At 37.6% G+C, this 19,588-nt stretch overlaps 1 protein-coding gene across 2 annotated transcripts in view; it reads left to right on the top strand.

Moving 5' to 3' along the window:
* The first annotated feature begins 3,313 nt into the window (after window positions 1–3,313).
* Window positions 3,314–19,588, top strand: part of LOC137260947 (TBC1 domain family member 9-like) — a 38,683-nt gene continuing 22,408 nt past the window's right edge. For both annotated transcript variants that reach the window (XM_067798521.1, XM_067798520.1), the window contains exons 1-8: window positions 3,314–3,510; window positions 14,228–14,339; window positions 15,091–15,142; window positions 15,991–16,068; window positions 16,605–16,691; window positions 16,893–16,976; window positions 17,062–17,195; window positions 18,590–18,655. In XM_067798521.1, the coding sequence (XP_067654622.1) occupies window positions 3,467–3,510; window positions 14,228–14,339; window positions 15,091–15,142; window positions 15,991–16,068; window positions 16,605–16,691; window positions 16,893–16,976; window positions 17,062–17,195; window positions 18,590–18,655 (657 nt within the window). In that variant the 5' untranslated portion in view covers window positions 3,314–3,466. The remainder of the gene's footprint in view (window positions 3,511–14,227; window positions 14,340–15,090; window positions 15,143–15,990; window positions 16,069–16,604; window positions 16,692–16,892; window positions 16,977–17,061; window positions 17,196–18,589; window positions 18,656–19,588) is intronic.

Here is a 19,588-nt window from a genome sequence, read left to right as displayed (position 1 = left end):
GGGAAATAACTGAGCTTCTGCTCAATAAAATCCGGAAAAATAAATGTGAAAAATACTATTACCCTACCGACTATTTTCTATCCAATAGTTATTATCGAGAACAAACCTTACGTGAAAATGCGATTGATCCTTTACTCATTTTTCGCTCTGTGATTTTTTAGCATTTTATCCACACGTTGTAGTTTCAAATATATACGTGATCGATTCTCACCCATGTACAGTCATCATCCGCAACCAAAGCAGAATTCGTGGATATGGCCGGGAAACTGAATAACGAGATTCCATTAATAACAGGAAATCGTGGGTTTATATTGACCTAGTGGTTTTTATAAGTTAGTAAGTTAAAATGGAAAAGGTCAAGTCACTAACTGACGATGGAAGAAATGGGAAACGTCAGGAACATGTACTAGTTTCAGAGATAAATCAAACTTAGATGAGCAATTTAAGACTTATGGATGTGAACTTCGGAGCGTATGCTTGTTCTTTCACCAGTTGAATGATCGGCCTCTGACTGGCCAATGTCGTTGACGGGGTAGGTGGGCCAATATAATAATTAATATGTTTGTAACAGGGAATAAATCACCATACCCCCAAAAGTGTAAATGAAGGGGCGTTAACAAACCTTAATTTGGAATATGAACGTTTGAAAACTGGCATGAGATGAAATAATAAGCAATAGCTGAAGTTAAGTAGGAAAGTGGAAAAATAATGCGTTCTTTGTCAGCTAAATATAGTAAGAGTTGCAACTTATTTGATGGGTTTATTAACTGTAATAGCTGTAATGTTTTCTTATTGAGAAGGAAATGTATTATTTTAAAATGCCTGTAAACAAAATTTTCTTTTCTAACCATGGCAAACCCCAATAAAGTCGAGTACTTCACATCACAGAAAGGAGGGCACCATATACTACTAGATGGCAACAGATACAGACTCAACAACCGACGACAGACCTGTGTACACTGGAAGTGTTTTTCATGGGGGCTGCCTTGGTAAGTGCATCACAGTCGGAAAGTTTGTTCGAAATCAGTCCCCACACAACCATTCACAGGAGGATAAAGGTGCTCTGAAGATTGCCAGTGCTCTGCGTCGATGGTACAGACTGAGACAACGCCAGTGCCGACTATCTACGACGGACAGATTTCAAGACTCAATCGAGATGAAGCAGCGCCAGTCAAGTCCTTCTGCTCAGTGAAGAGCTGACTGAACAAGCAGAAACGAAAGATTCAGACTGTGATAACCGTGGCTGCTACCTTTACTTCACACAGGTTCTCTGGAGGAAGGTTCAGACTCTCGGCTTCAGCGAAGCCTTACAGCATTATTCTGAAGTCAGCACTCGGCTGCAAAGAACAGCAGCACTTCCCCTCCTTCGAGTGACTATGGTTCAAGACATGGATATGGATCGAGATCATGAACGACGCCCCTGCCATTCCAACGAAGGATGCCTTCCACGACTACGTCACCAGCATCTGGGCGCATGACCATGCCAAGTTCCGAGTCGGAATATGGAACCACAACGAGACGCAAGGCCCGAGGACGAACAACCATCTCGAGGGTTGGCATTCCCACCTCAACAAAACTGCGCAAAGGGCTCACCCTAACATTTTCGCTTTTGTTAAAGTGCTGCAGAAGTTGGAGAAAACTGAGAGAAACCAGTTGCTGCTGGTGTCGCACGGCGCCCGTCCCCTACCCCGTAAGAGAATCTATACAGAGACTGACAAGAGACTTACTATATAATGTAATTTTGTGGGAAGAAATGAAAGTGATATGATTAAACCTTATAAAAAGTCTGTGTTTTATCCCCTGTAGGCATTAGTGCACAATGAAGTGGGACTTACCACTTCAGTGAAAGGGTAGAGGCAGTATAATTTGTGACTACTGGTGCGTAAAATTGTTTATTTAAGACTGTAGCTATTTGTCCCTGTAGGCATTAGTAGACGCCACCAGACAGACTGGTGTGTGTGTGTGTGTGTGTGTGTGTGTGTGTGTGTGTGAGAGAGAGAGAGAGAGAGAGAGAGAGAGAAAGTAATGGCAAAGGAAGCTTCTGAGACAGTAACCAGTAGCCAGTAGCCAGTAGCCAGAAATTATCCGGTGATCAAGGAATCCACGTTCCACGCGCTTGACTCATTTATCTAAATATACACTTCTCATCGTATGCTCTTCACCTATAACCTGAATCTGTATAACATCTGAACTGTAAATAACCTGTCTCGTATCAAGGCATCTTTGAATGCATAAATTGAATAAAGATGCCTCTGCAAATTTCATTATCACAATTAATTTAATGACAAATTCCTCACAAATGAGAAATAATTTCACAATAACGTTTTTGTTTTCAGTTGTGTATCATGCTACTGATTAGATTTGATTAATGAAATTGTACGTTTGACTGGCCGCATGCATTTGTAGGATATATACTCTTAAAAAAAAGTAGGGGAACCTGAACTTTGAAGTCTGGTAGAAAGAAAACCTATTGAAGAACATTACAATGACATTCATCTTGTGTATGCAGCATCATTTCACGTTATCACCACACGCAAACACAATGTATGGGAAACACGTGCTCAAGGTGGGAGCGTCTTACACGTGCATGGGGTGTCATTATGAATCTTCACGTCTTTCAGGCAGATCGATGAATCACTGTAGACCATTTTTTTCCGATAATTTTCTTGCATCTGTGCATGGTCAGGGTTTTCAGGTCAAATCACACACTACAAACTGAAAATTGTAAACCTGAGATAGTCATGTCATACATCAGTCACCTAACAAGTGGGGTAGTTGAACTAACAGCTTTGCTATCAGTGAAATCCATGAGGTGATGCATTCTCAAAACATCCATTATTATTGTATCAACATAGATTCAGTCTCAAATATCTGCCAATCTCGACAATCGTACATTGAAAGTACAGTTCCCCTACTTTTTTTAGAGTATATTCCATTCCGTCTGTATTTACTTTTCGAATATCCCCACAGACTCGCTGTCTTATCAATATATGTGGAATGCATGGATTGGTGCTCATGAAGTCAGTCATTGGAGTGTACTTTTCTTACTGCTGTGATGAAGACGGACTATTGTTGTTTGCAACAAACACCAAGCAAACTTACTGTACATTGACTTGTCATGGAATTGTCCTTTTATATTACCTCCCGGTAAAATTTATAATTTTATTTCTTATGTTTTGTTACTAGTAATAAATCCTTTACAGTCATATAAGACAGTATTTCGAAATTACTGGATTTCCAAAAGGAGAAGAAACCGTGAATGCAAAAGAAACCACATCACACACTTCATCATAGTATGTTGTTAGGATATATGGATTTGTATGCTGATCATGTGACCTTGTACTTGCCTCAGATGTAGACGATTATAATGCTCGGAAAGAAGGCAAATTAGTTTATTAATTTTCTCAAGAACCATCTGATGTAAAGGACAGCTATTCTTTTGAGGCGATCATTAATAGTTGTCGTTATGTGGGTGAAACCGGAGGAAGTTCTTTTGGCCAACGCGCTGTGGTAAGAGTTTACGTTGCAATGTTTATGTGTCGGATGTCAGATAAGCCCACTTCCGGTTGTTTATGACATAAATAAACAGCTGTATTTACACCTCATACATGGACTGTCATATTCGCGCACTTACATATTTAGAAATTAATGCGTCAATTAATACAGTGACCTCCGTGAAAATATATCGGCTTAATAGAACTTTTCTTGATGCAATATTTCATTTCTTGATTTCAAGATAGTCACGAACTTGTACACACATTTAATTTTATTGTATCATGATTCTTTGTCATGTCTTTTTTGGACATTGGTGTTGTTTATATTACTTATGATAGACCTTTGTGCTGGAAATCCAAGTATACCGAATATTTTTAGCCTGGTCACATCAGCTTTTTCTCGGTGGTATTTTCATGAAAACTTACAAAAGTCGCACGAAAGTGCCCCAGAACTGTTTCCATTTTTCTGATTAGGGATCATTCATAATTCATGGCAAGGGGGAGTGATGGTTTTAATGAGGAAATCATCCATGTTGTTTTGTGCTGGTAGTGGAGTCAGCAATTTTGTACACATACTAGTGAGGAATGAAGCAAGAGGGGTCAACAATTTGTTCATAAAAAACATTAAAACTAAATATGCTTAGTTAATAGCTATGAGAGTGGGACATGCAGTGGTGAGTGGTGCTGGTATGTCTTTTAATTTATGCATAAATCTTGGTGGGGGTCGGGGTGGGGGGTGAAGAAGGGGTGGATGGGGTGTCTTTCACATTGTACTTGCTAATCTCTGTAGCGATCATCGTCACCCTTTGTCCTAGCCATAAATTATGAACAGTCCCTTAGGTCAGAAGAGATCTCTGATGAGGCTAGCAGAAGTACTTGCATGATTAATAGATCAATGATAATGCCAGTAAAGTTAATTCAGTGTAGTATGTTCACATAACTCTCCACAGGCATGCTAAGTATGGTTCTCCCTCACACTCTAATAACTATTCACAGACCATACTGTCTTCCCTTTAGTAAGCGGATATATCTTTATTTACACGTGATTAATAGATCAATGATAATGCCAGTAAAGTTAATTCAGTGTAGTATGTTCACATAACTCTCCACTGACATGCTCAATATGGTTCTCCCTCACACTCTAATAACTATTCACATACCATACTGTCTTCCCTTTAGTAAGGGGGTATATCTTTATTTACACATGATTAATAGATCAATGATAATGCCAGTAAAGTTAATTCAGTGTAGTATGTTCACACAACTCTCCACTGACATGCTCAATATGGTTCTCCCTCACACTCTAATAACTATTCACATACCATACTGTCTTCCCTTTAGTAAGGGGGTATATCTTTATTTACACATGATTAATAGATCAATGATAATGCCAGTAAAGTTAATTCAGTGTAGTATGTTCACACAACTCTCCACTGACATGCTCAATATGGTTCTCCCTCACACTCTAATAACTATTCACATACCATACTGTCTTCCCTTTAGTAAGTGGGTATATCTTTATTTACACATAATTCCTGCACTGATCATGATCAGGAATATCACATCAATGAAACCATTCCATGTACGAAAAACAATAATGGCGACGCACTGTCACTTTCAGGCTTGAGAGAATGAGATATCGTATGAAATGTTTCTACGTACATATTGATATAGGGTTTCATGTAATGCACAAATCCTTCACATTACTCATGAATTATCATGATAATATATTTCATGAGTCATGTTTGATGCACCATATGTTTGGAAGCCAGTGAGATCCTATAAAGTATTGAACATGTTGTTTACATGTTTCTGTCTGTAGAATGTTGACGTTTTTGGTTATTGGTCATTTTTTACAGTTTGTCACATGACTGCATATTTTGGAAACAGTTTTGATGTGAAGCATACTTGAACTATTAAAACTATTAGAAATATTCATGTGTCTAAGTTTTCATAGGATATGAATAACTATAAATTTAGATTTGTCAGGGAGGCTGGGAATGTGCTCACATTTCATTATGTCATTATTCATTTAAGGTTTTAACATAACAGGACAGCTAGGCAATAAGGAAAAAATGTTGTTCACAGACTAAGTACAGACTATTTTGGGACACAAAATGTGTGTCTGTTTGATCCTAACAATTCAAGTGTCTGTGCCCTCAACCATGTCAACATGTAGTTAACATGGAAATAATGCCCATCAGACTGCTACAGACTGGCTAGATTTCTGATGGCCAGTCTAAAGTTTCACCCAGTCAGCCAGCCCAAAGATCTGGTACAACATTTACTTAGACTTTGATAACATGTTACACACACACATCTTTGAGTAACTTTGTCTCATCAGGTTAAGACCATTTTGGGCTGGTAGCATTTTGAAGTTAGTAGACCCAATGTCTTAATGGGTTTGGGGCTTATTTCATACACTGAATTTCATATTATGGGTTATAGTTTAAAAAAAGTCTGTGCCTTTTTTAGGGATGTTATATGCAAGTCCTTTTTGTGTTCCACAGCTATTACGAAAGTGGTATACCATAAATGAAATGTTCCAACTGGTGAAGAAATAAGCAGAATTGTGGAGCAGGTCTCATGGACTCATGACCCCACACATCCAAAACTGATTCATGATAGTCAACATGGTCAAAGTTCGCTCTAGTGGGTAGAGCATTTGACTTTTCACGTCACATTGTAGTGGTAGGAACCGGCAACCAAATATGTTATCGATTATTGGTGTTTTTTGGGGTGAACTATGATCGATTATAATTGAAATGTATACATTTTTAACATAATCACCAATTTTAAGGGTTTTTCCCCAGATTTTTACTAATTATACTAATTAATGTTTTTTTTCATAAGAAAAACTGTCATGCAATAAAGTGCACATATGCAGCAAAGTCACTGGAAATGTAATTTCTCAACAAAGTGGTTGAAGTTTCATTATGGGCATAGCTTTACATTGTTGAGCACATGTTTGTTTGTGAATATTCTTGAAATTTAATAGTTAGTTTACTTCTTTCAAGTGTGTTACACAAAGAAAGTTCTGGTCAATCAAAAATATGTTTTGAACAATTGATAATCATTTTCAGTTATTCATTAGATTATTTTCTATCATTGGTACGCCACTACCACATGAATACAATGTATGAACCCAACTGATACAACAGTGTTTTCCTGATCATTAGTCAAATGGCTGGTTTGGGAGCCTAGTGGTTAAAGCGTCTGCTTGTCATGATTAAGACCTAGATTCGATTCCCCACATGGGTACAGTGAGTGAAACCCAATTTAGGTGTCCTCAGTCATGGTATTGGCTGAAATTGCCAGGTGAACAGGAATGAAGTGAGACTGACTGAAAATGTTGTTTAGAATGGTTTCTATGAGCCAATAATTAAGTGTGTTGTTTTGACCGTCATGCCTATGTTTCTGTGCCCAGTGTTTGGTTACAGCATGTTATAAGTAACAGCTGTCAAGACATTGTGAAATATACAAGGCTGCAATTTTGAAAGAAAATTCGGAAGAATAATTTGTTGGTTTTTTTTCATTTTAAACTGATAATTTTTGCTTAGTTAGTAATACATTATGTGGAGCAATGTGACGCAGTGTTTTAGTTTTGAATGAATGATCAGAGCGTAATTTTGATCGTTTTTATTTCAAGCTGATAACTGAGAAAGATTCTTTGCTGAGTTAAGTTATAATTTTTGTTTTTATTTTTGCCACTCTTTGCAATATTCCAACTCTATGGGGTAAGTTAATTAAAGAGATGGAAGTGTCAACAATAGTTCTTTTTATAAACAAGTCCATGTTGTGAATATGTCCAAGGTGTTTGTGATAATAGAACAGGAGGTGGTGGGATAGTTTAGTAGTTAAACCATGCCTAAGACATGTGTTCGACTCACCACATGGGTACAATGTGTGAAGCTCATTTCTGGTGTCCCCTGTTGTGATATTGCTTATTTCTAAAAGTGGTATTAAACCATATTCACTCACTCATGATGTACCAAAGTTGAGCTGGGTTATGAAAGGTTTGAACAAGCAGGACACTCCACACCTCACATGAAGGATGTATGAGAATAATGAAATAATGTTCAGGAGAGATTAACAGTTGAGGAATGAAACTGAGATATGCTCTGAGATGCTACATGGATGGTCGGCATGTTGCTGTGCATCATGGTTGAGTTATTTCCTAGTGTGAATAATATTCCCCTTGTGTGGGTTTGACGTACTGTTGTCTGGACTGAGTGAACATGGTGCATCAGGTTTCATGCTCCAGTCTGCAGTATTGTTACTGTTAATTCACTGAGCTGTTCAATATGGTCAGCTGTGGCATTGTCTGTCACTGGCCTGCTCCTTATTAATCTACTCTCTTCCACTCAATTTCACAAATTTCTACATTCCACAAATTTCTACCCTTTTTACAAAATTATCCAATTGCTTGCTAAATCCACAAAGCAAAGTTCTGCTCTTTTCCACAAAATTCTACAGTACAAAATTCAGTGCCTCTCCGTGGAACTCCCCATTGCTCCACCAAATTTTACTCTGGATCACAAAATTAAAATCCTGTAATTCATATTCATTCCACAAAACTGAAAAAATTGTCCAAGACTAGTCAGTGATTTAACTTTTCTCAACACTGCTTTGTACAAATGCAATAACAGCATGCATGAAGTCACTCAACAGCGCTCATCAGAACAGTTCTGTGAAAAAAAAGGCAATTAAAGTCTCAAGGCAAATAGTATCCCTCAGGGGCATCCTTTACTCAAATCAAGTTTGATCAGTCATTGGGTTTTTATATCTTCTTTTTTTAAAAAATAAGGCTCAAGTTAAGCAAAAATAACTCTGAATCCATAGCTTTGACCTTTCAGAAAATTGCAAGCAAATGTCAAATGCTGTTCTGGGCATGGCTCCGAAGATGAAGTTAACTCGCCAGCCGTGGGATGTTGATTTTTTTGTGGTGGGCATGTCGATGTATGGCTTCTACACTAAGAGCAATAAACCTTCAGTACAGACAGCTACCACTTCAGAAATATCTAAAGACGATATCCTATTGATTATTTCCTTCACTTGCCTGAACTACGATTACGTCAGAGTCTGAGGTTGGAAAGTGCTGCATGTAGCTCTTGTGATGCTTATATATTAGTAATTTTACAGTAAAAGCAAATATTACTTTGGTGTGGTTATGGTTTTTACATAATTTGTAGTTATAAGTTTAAAGAAAAATTTAGATTGTTTCTTTGGCATCTTTTCTGTATGTCTTTTGCTTAGGTCCTCGACTTGCTTTTACAGATTTCTTGTTGATAAATTTAAAGAAAAAAAACAGACGAAATTTGAGTCCAAAAGACATAATCGGAAACCAAAATGAAAGGTTTAAGTTAGTTTTTATTTGTCCCACTGCAACAACATTGATGGTTATGCAAATTTAAATGATGGCAAGTCTTATTGCTACAAACAAAAGTATTTCTTGATCATGTTGATGCTGATAACTTTCTGAACACTGTACGCATGAGCTGCAGTTAAGCAAATCCAATTCTGAAAAATAATGACAAAATCCTAATCTGCATCTAACATTACCTTAGCCCTCCAAAGTAGGTAAGAGACACTGAGATATTGCTGGAACATTGCTAAAAATGGTGTAAAGCTCGCTCAGTTACTGATTGGTCACTGGTCAACGTTGACAAGGCAGCCATGTTATGAAAATAAAAAAGCTTTCTTCTTCAGAAGTGTATACATATGCAGGGTTTTACCTTGTAGTCGTCCTGGGGACCCCCATCAATACATTTTATGGGTCTTAGCTGGTAATGTCAGAATCCTGTAAAGTATTGAAATGGTGTAGTGTAGCATGCATGCACACAATTACTCCAGAGCCTGGAATATGTCAGTGATTGTGTGTACAGTTGCTCTGATTTACTGATGAAATGACAAGACACAGATAACTACCCTTCATGTGCTGTAGGTGTGCTCTTAGGATTTTGTGTGTCTTTCTGGATGCAGTATTTGGGGCTTTGTGCATCACATAAAAACCTATATCTTGTTAAAACTATCATTTACAGTGAAAATATCAACCATGTGCATTTTAGACAGAGTTCAACATTATTTTTGGAGCATATCTTTTAGATCCATATATTCCAAACAAAACAGAGCAGTGTCCCTCTATAACTGGGACAGTGGTTGCACTATCCATATTGTTCAAGAGATCCCTAACAAACCATTATGAAAGTGGTCAGATGTGTTCATAGGAATGACAATGAGACATTTATTAACAGATGCCATCGTATAACCAGGAATGGTAACTAGGAACGGTAACCATAGTAACAATGCAAAATGCGTTTGTATGGTTACACTGAAGCAAAGATGCATTTCATGTATTAGAACACTGGCAAGTTGATAATCAAAAGAGATGTTCTTACATGGAGACCGCTGCTGTATGGTTGGAATATTGCTGGGTGTGGCATAAAACTAAACTCATTCACTCTTATATCAAGATTAAAACATTGAACTGGCATTCTCACCATGCTCATAGTTAGACATTGCCTTGAAATTTGAAGACCAACTTAGCATGTTTATTGAATGAGTGCAGAAAACTGGAAAGGCTGGTTATCTGGTGTTTAGGCTTGTCTGATAATTTTAAGTCAGCGTTTCATTGTGCTTCACTAGTTTAACGCTTTACATTTCCAGTGGGCCTAAAAAGCTTTTATCTTTCCCCATAATGCCTTGGTGCTGTGAAATGTTTTTTTAGTTCAAACTGGCTAAGTTTGTCAAGTTTTGCAAACTGTCTCTAAACCATTGAAATATTGGGTGTGTGGCCTCATCCTATTGAAAAATAGAATGCTGATTGCCAGACAACATGTCTCATTATTGATGAAATGTTCACACTTGTGGCAGATGTTAGATTTAACCCTTTGTCTGTATTGACAGTGGATGCAGGTGGTGGAATATATCTATAGTGTCCTTTATCTATTATTAAAATCTGCATGGGTTAGCTCTTTCCTTGACGGCTTTAACAGAGATGACCTGATGAACTTTCTGTTTAAACTTGAGGGAAGTGAAGATTTTGAGATTACCTTGCTTTCCTCTGAAGAGCAAAGCCTTTTTGACACTCAGTCTAATGCAAGAGGCTGCAGTGTTTAGGAGATGTTTTCCCAGTAGTTCTTGGTGGGTTGGGACCAGGAAGTTATATCTGGTGTCCACTGCCTAGATATTGATGGAATATTGCTAAACACTGTGTAAAACCATGCTCACTGACTTTTACTGGACTGCGCAGCACTTCCTGGAAGAAATCCTGTTTGTTGTATGAGCGCAAAGGCTTTGAGCTAATGATATGGCTTACCAACCTGACCGTGCAAGAATCATTTGATCCCTCTTTGTTGCATATGTTCATTTTTATATGTGAATAAGAACATTAAAGTCATATGTTGTGCCGTATTCCTTTTATGTGATTGGTCATAGCACTATAATTATAACTGTTTTGGGGCACAGAATTTCTGCTTCAACACCACTAGTCATTAGTGTGATAAGATAATGCTTACAGACTGTGAGAGGACTATATTTTTGCTGAAATGCTTAATTGCACAACTGCACAACTGTACAGACTCTTATTGATCTAAGAAGATGATGTTATTGATTGTTTTGTAAAAGGTCAATGTTCATCTGCTTCTCACTGCTTTTTTTCAGTCTCATTAACATGAGATGTAAGTGCTAACTGTTGCTAGACATAAACCTCAGGACATCTAATTTCAGTCATGCCATAATCACCTTTTCTGAAATTTGACTGACCAGTGAAACAAGTAACTAGATAGTGTGACCAACAGGCTGTCCATAAGCTGGCAATTACTTGCACACTCAGCTTCAAGTTAAAAAATGTCAGGTTAGTGAGTGCGTGAGTTAAGTTTTACGCCTCAGTCAGCAAAATCCCTGCTGTATGGTGATGGACTGTTAGTAATGGAGTTTGGACGAGACAATTCATTGATCAACAGCATGAGCATTGATCTATTTGATTGGGATACGATGACGTGTGTCGACCAAGTCAGTGAGCCTGATCACTCAATCTTGTTAGTTGTCTGTTACAACAAGCATGGGTTACTGAAGATCATTTCTGACCAACATCTTCTCGTTTTAATAACGTCAAGACTCAGAATTCCTGCTATACATATATGAATGATGTAAATTGTATTTATTGATATCTAGTGCTTAGTGTAAAGCGGAGGATAGAGTATTAGGCTTTGTACGTATGTACAAACTGGAATACTTTAGGAACCGCAGACTATATTCTTTTTATATTTGGTACCTAGGTTCATCAAGGTAAGTGAAAGGTCCCAGTCAGGTCTGCTGACCTTGATGTTCATATGAAGGGGACTGAAACATTTCACCCTTGTCAGTGAGATATCTCAAGAACCGTTCACTGGATATTTTCATATTGGACACCATGCTTCCTCGGGGGAAGATACAGGGCCCAGTTGATATTGGTGATCTTCACTTGTTTTTCAAGATCACAGCGACGCTTTGGAGATTTCACGCATGTTAACCTGCTTGTTAAAATTGTCAGCAAGATATCTCAAGAACCATTCACTTGACTTCATTTGACACCAAGCTTCATCTAGGGAAGGTGCAGGGCCTAGTCAGTTTTGGTGACCTGTATGTATTCTTGAAGGTAACAGTGACGCTTTGACTATTTCACTTTGTTAACCTGCATGTTACCTTATCAGTGAAACATCTCACAAATTTTTGTTTTTCTCTTATTTTGATGTTGAAAATACAAATGCTAGTCAGATATAGCTTCTATTCTAGGTAGCCTCAATGTTAAATTGTTGGCTTGTCATATTGAAAACTTGGGTTCAAATCCCAAATCCCTAAACTGAAATCATGGTAATGATTACCATGGTACTGATCATGGTAATGATTACCAACACAATACGTTTATCTCCACTCTACCATAACCGTGTTATTCAGATTTTAAACAAGTACATGATGTGTTTGAAAATCAGAGGTATATAACGGGATATATACCTCTGGATGACTTTGATTAGCCAATCACAATCCAGTATTTACTGAAGTCTTGGTAGAATAGTTTTTGTTTGCTCAAATTACTACAGATACCAGTGGCTTTCTCCTGTTTAGTTTCTGTAGTATGCTTTGTTTTAGTCAATGTATGTGTTTACCATTTAGTATTTACCATGTTTATTCCAGACCAATTTTATATGTTGTTTTACTGATGATTTTTTTCAAGAATAAGAAAAAAACAAAAATCCTAATGTTTCCATTGTGGTATGCCATATTTGTCTTGTTCAGTGTTGGTAAATTTAGTCATATATATATGCATTCATTCTCAGTTTCTATGTCAATATGTTATGTGTGTCAGAAAAGGATGATACATTCAGATATAACATCTGCAGCTAATACATGGTGTGACTGAATTAGGTGTCTATGTCATGCTTCAGTGCTCTATTCTGTCCCCAAGGCATGAGAAATATAACATAGACAGACATGGTAAATTTACTGATTTGAACAGTCGTATTTTGATTCAGCCATATACATGCTCAATTTATATGTGCTTGAAGTGAAACCCAGAAAAATAATCAGACATGGCTGTGTATTTCTTATGAAAAGGGCTCAAGGGGTCTATCAATCAGATTTTACAAATATGCTACAGTTGAACTGAGTCAATTTGATGTAGTGATTCTTTTCTTGTCTCTCTCCACCTTTGAAAATCCGGGTTTGAAGTGATCTTCGGTAACCCATGCTTGTTGTAAGAGGCGACTAACAGGATTGGGCGGTCAGGCTCATTGACTTGGTTGACACATGTTATCGTATCCCAATTGCGTAGTTTGATCCACATGCAGTTGATCACTGGATTGTCTTGTCCAGACTCACTTATTTACAGACCACTGCTATGTAGCTGGAATATTGCTGAGAGAGTGGTGTAGAACTAAACTTATTCACTCACTCACTCTTCTTTGTGTCTTGGACAAGAGGACAGAGGAGACATGCTTGTTGTCATGATAGGTACCGGATTTATTCCCTCGCTACAAAGTAACAGAGGTATATTGCGTTCATTGCGTTGGTCCTTCCATCCCGAAAATTTGTCTAGAGCATATCTCTTCAAGTTTACATGCTAGGTAGATGTGCCCATTGCTATTTTGAATTTTTTCATAATTTTGTGGTTTGCTGTTTCCATGGAAACACAACTTAGTGCCAAATGTGTTTGATGGTTATGTCCATGGTATATCTCTTAATGTTTACTTGCTGGGTTCACCAAACTTCACACACATGTTAGTCATTACCCTTTCATGTGAATTTTGCTGTTTTGATTTTTATTTTTCAGAATTTGTTTTGTTGAAATATGATTTGGTGGTTACCTGGCCACAGGATACCACCAAAACTATACATGCTTGGTTCACCATGCTAACCAAGATATGCCATGTGCCACAGATATGCCATGTGCTATTTATTTGCAAAATGTGATTATTGAAAGTTTGATGTTAACTTTTCACTTTTCATGGTCTTTCTTTGTGTCATATGTACAATGTGTTGTTTATTCTCTGTATCTTGATGTGTTATTTCCTTGATGTTATTAACATGTTATTTATTTTCTGTGTCCACATGGGTTGTTTTGTTCATGTCATAAGTACAAATATAGTTCTGATTGATTGTGCTCACTGTTACACATGTTTGTGGGTAAAACCATCATCAACATAAAGCAATTGTGTGTCAGCATTGTCTCACTGGCTATCTCTTTTTATGTACAGGGTCACGGAGAGGGCAAACCCATACTTCATCCTACAGAAGAGGAAGGGATATGGCGGAGGAGGTCTCACAGGGTTGCTTGTTGGCACTCTGGATACAGTGTTGGACAACAAGGTATATTTTCTTTAAGTGGCATTTTAGAAGTTGGTATGATGAGGATGAAAACCTTTATGGATAGACAACTTCTTTCTTGGATGGATGCGACATTTTTGTGTAGATTCTAACACTGTTATCAAGCAAAAGATGCAAATCATATGCACATGGAGAATATATACATGATACAAACTCACCTCCTTGGTAAAGATATATCAAGGGTTGGTAAGGATATTATACTTCATTTGGCTCACAAGGATACAGTTATAGATACGTGGATGTGTTTGAAAACTGTTATCTTGCCTTGCACATGAATGTCGCTTTCTGATTGGCTAAGCGCTATTCTATTATTTTCAATGTACCCTGCTTACAGGCGACGTATAATTTTCAGTGTACACCACTGGGAATTCTGAACTCTTCTGGTGCTTCATGGTAGCACTTCTTTGTCTCAAGTATCATTGAATCATGCATGAAGCATGGAAATTACTAATGTTTTGCGATTGAAAATCGATGGAAGGGAGATAGCTCTAAATCTGTTTACCTTGTGTCGTCTGCAAAATGGTGATTCGCCTTGCATTCCACAGAAGTGCTTCAAACAGTTGAAAATTAAAATTCAGGTGTTCGGTAAGATAAAACCTTGTTCAATGATCCCTCGGGGTCCATGGGCTCATAACAAACCTCGAGTTTACATGAGCTCATGGCCCCTTGGTGACCAGTGAACAACTTATATTGTTAGCAAGTGAAGGTATAATCTTTCCATTCCTTCCTCCAGACATATCCATACCGGATCCTTCATCAGACACCAGGATCAGAAGTCAGTTACTGTGAGTAAACACCTCTAGTGAAACAACATTTGTAAACTTACATGGATATGCTACCACAATAACTTGTTCTGTTAAAAAACGAGAAAGCCTATACTTGAGGTACTTCTAGGGGATATACGACCACTTTCTTATAACAATGGCTCAGCGAAGATCTTGGTTAAAATTGATCTTCAGTAATCCATGCTTGTAAGAGGAAAATAATGGGATCAGGTTCGCTCACTTGTTTGACGAATGTTTGTGTATATTGATGCTTATGCTGTTAATCACTGGATTGTCTTGACTTGATTATTTACAGACTGCTTCCATATACCTGGAATAATGTTTAGTATGGTGTAAAGCTCAAAAAGTAAAATCTCACTCACTGACTCACTGACTCACTGACTCACTGACTGACTGACTGACTGACTGACTGACTGACTGACTGACTGACTGACTGACTGACTGACTCACTCACTCACTCACTCACTCACTCACTCACTCACTCACTCACTCACTCACTCACTCACTCACTCACTCACATTGATGAAAATGATGACTCAGTGTAGATACAAGCATTATAGTGGTGAAGGTTATACTTTATTCGTTTGTCCCCTTACTTGATACCAGTGATCATGTACATACAAATTGTGGATGCACTAAACAACAAACAGTGCATGACCTTGCGTAATAGTGGCAGGACATGTTATAAGAACACTGTGTCATGAAGTGCTGTTTTGTACAACTCTGTGTTCATGACTGATCATGGTGATGATGCTGTAGCAGATGTTGGATTCCATGTAAAAGTGAAACATGATATGACCAACTGTGGACATGGTAGACTCTAATGTTGTTCAAATTTGCATCTGCAGCTGTTGCCGTGGCGACCAACAAGCGGGAAATCAGCAAGGACTGGGAATGGCTAGAACAGCATCTAATGCAGACGCTTAGTAAATATCTGTTTTTGTTTGTGTTGGTTTGAGGCTTACAGTGACAGCCATTAGACGGTATTCCAACAAAAGATTTAAACAATCTGAAATCATTTTATGATCATTTGTGCCTTTCGCACAAAGACGGACAAAACATTTTTTAAGATTCTATCAACTCTGAAAAAAAGGAGAAACAAAAATTGTTAGATCAGAACATGCTGCAAATCCCCTTTTGAAGCCTTGTATGAATTCTTATGTGTTCTTAAAAAAATTGTCAGGTGAGAAACGAGCAAAAATCGTTAAAAGAATGTGTTTCAACTGCCTGTTTTATGTGATCTTTGTACCTCTTACTATGCTTACAGTGCAGTATTTATCTCAGAATAGGATAAGGAAAGTCAGAAGTTGTTCAAGTAATATTGAACAAACTTGACAAGACTGATATATTTCCTTTTTGAAAAGCCATTTTCACATGATTGATATTGTGTACATGCACATCAGTGTCATTTCCCTTGAGTTTATCCTTTTTTACATAAGCGTTATTTCCCTTTCTTATCCAGGTGCCTTTGAGAGTGATGAGGAGTCAACAGACTTTGTACGCTGCAAGATAGAGAGCTTGCTGGCCAACAGGGTTGTGCTCAAAGAAGGTCACTGTCTTAACCTTATATTTCCATAGGCAGCAGTGTAAATATTTAGACATTTAACCCGAAGTCAGGTCTCCAGTGTACCAAAAAGATTGTATTTTTCTAATTCCAGTATATGGAATACACAGTTTGAATAAAACTATTACTGGGTTGTTCTGGAAGAATGTTTGATGTTTGTTGGTCACTTCTATATTTCTTTTACAGATGAGGAAACTGAGAGATTCAAATCTGCTACCAAAAAGTTCAGGAAATTATTCAATATGCCAAAGGAAGAAAAACTTGTAAATTGTAAGTAATGATCATTTTTCAGACAATTTTTAAAACTGAAAAGTATGTATCAGAGAGTTTATGATGTCTGTTGATGATATTTCAGACTACTCCTGCAGCTACTGGAAGGGCAAGGTGCCAAGGCAGGGCTGGATGTATCTCAGTGTGAATCACCTCTGCTTCTACAGCTTCCTGATGGGCAGAGAGGCCAAACTCATCCTCAGGTGGACGGACATCACGGTCAGTAAAACCCAAACCAAAAATCCAGTAATTTTGGCATGAACTGCATCCAACTTTGATTTAGGAATGAATTGAGTTACCCCAGTTGTACGTTATTATGTTATATTCAAGGGAGCGGTGGAATACCCTACTGCTTAAAGTACTCGCTTGTCGTGTTGGAGACCTGGGTGGGTTTCCCCAAATGTGTAAAGCCCTTTTGTTGTATCTTGTTCTGAAATATTGCTAAAAGCGGTGTAAAACCATACTCACTATGAATGGGCAGTGGGGTAGCCTAGTTGTTTTTGCTTGTTTCTCGAAAGACTGTTGTTCAGTTGTCCACATGGGTGCAGTATCTGAGGCCCGTTTCTGGTGTCCCCGGTTGTGTTAATACTGAAATATTGCTAAAAGTAGCACAAAACCCAACTCACCCACCATGAGATGTTAAAGCTGGTTGTATATTATTTGTACCTGTTTGATGTAAAGGATATAACACAATCTGAACAAAAACCTGGGGATAATGTTATATCTGTCATATAAATTGAGGGGAAAGATGATAGATTTATTGAAATTGGTCATATGAACTCAATCATGGATAATTAGATGATCAAATAATGAAGCCTACATAACAGTTACTGAAGCGGTAGTAAAATCAGTGTAATGACAGTACGCCTAACCATAAATAGATAACTTAATGCCAAAATCTTCATCGTCGTCTCAGTGGCCATAAGGTAGAGCATCCAATTCATGATCTGACAGATGCGATCCTAGTCCAGAGAGGGAAAACATTAGCACAATTTGATCTTTGACGACACTTTCCAATTGATTTCAAACACTTGAATGTTGATGTTGAAAGAATTCATTTCATGAAAATCTACTTTCAGGGCCAAGTTTGGAGTATTGTATAGAATGTTCCAGGGTTATTGTACATACTCCTGAAAGGAGTTTACCTTTCTGAAAAACATAACCTCCAAAACGATGCGAATATGACATCTGAGGTTTATCTGTACTTGTTTACGATGTCCTGTAACTTGTATGTAGGCAGTGGTTTTGCTCCTGCTGCGACTGAGTGTTAGATAGAATCCAGTGATCTTTAACTGACCCTGATGTGTTTAGCTGTTTTTGACTTCAGCATAATTAACCAATGACCATAGATCAATGACATTGAAATGACATTCTGAGTAAGTCAGTGAGTAGTTTAGTGTTATGTCACAATTTTCCAGCTATATATTGTGGCAGTCTGTAGATATTCAAGCCTGAACTAGACTATCTAGTGATCAACAGCATGAGCATCAATCTACACAACTGGAATATGGTGACGTAGGTCAACCAAGTCAGTGAGTCTGACCACCTGATCGAGTTAGTTGCCTCTTACAGCAAGCACTGATAAATTGAACTCTTTCACTCTCTGTTTCCAGAAACTGGACCGAGGCAACAACATGTTGTTCCCTGACAGTGTAAAGGTGTCGACGCGCGAGGCTGATGTAAGTACGCACTAGTGATGCACCGATTGATCAAATAATCACTTTATCGATTGTTTGACAATCAGACTTCGATAATTGATTGAAAAATTTTCCAACTGATAATATGGTATACTATCTCCAAGAATAACATAATTATTGATGTACATGCAATTTTGTAAATACCTCCAGTTAGGCTCGCAGTGGCAGTGGCAATACAGGAAAGTCTGCTTGCTGAGTGATTGATCATGGTTTTAGAAGTCGAACACTAGTACACAAACTCACACATGGTGGTCCACACATCTTTCCAGGATACAAAACCATGTGATCAGTTTTTGGAAGTTGGGTGGGAGAGTTTAGGTTATAGAAATTCCCTAATGTAGGTTATATGATACCTCTTACACAGGTGAGTGTAGGTCCCATCATTAAGTAGACATGTCTCTGACAGGTAGGGGTGGGTATTGCAGAGAATTTTCACATTGCAATGTATCGCGATGCAAAAGTATATATTGAGATATGTATTGCAATATTTTGCAAGAATTTTTTTTTAAGAAAAGAAACTACTTATACTCGAGTTAATGCTTGATTTATAAAGCAAAAACACAACAAAATCACAATGCTTGATTAAGCTTTAATAAAAACTTTATTTTATGACAAATAATGTAATATTTGGTTCAGGTTAAACAAGCTGTTTAACTCCACTCTAAAAATCCCTGAGATTTTAGAGAGCAACTTGATCTGGTCTTGAAATGTCAGAGATCACTGGTCATTAATAAGTAAATGTTTAAAACATTCAGATCCAAAACATACTACGAAACACTTAAACAAAAGTTAAGAATACAACTTCAAACTGAACTAAACTTGACTTCTGGCATGAAAAACGGAAGTATCTTTCGAATGCATATCTAACACTGGTTTTCGATTAGTCTATTACAATATGTATCAAATTCGTGTCTG

Source organism: Haliotis asinina, chromosome 14 (genome assembly GCF_037392515.1).
Source record: "Haliotis asinina isolate JCU_RB_2024 chromosome 14, JCU_Hal_asi_v2, whole genome shotgun sequence".
Taxonomy (NCBI): Eukaryota; Metazoa; Mollusca; class Gastropoda; order Lepetellida; family Haliotidae; genus Haliotis; species Haliotis asinina.
The sequence above is the reverse complement of the archived record's forward strand: the minus strand, read 5'-3'. Positions and strand labels throughout refer to the sequence as shown.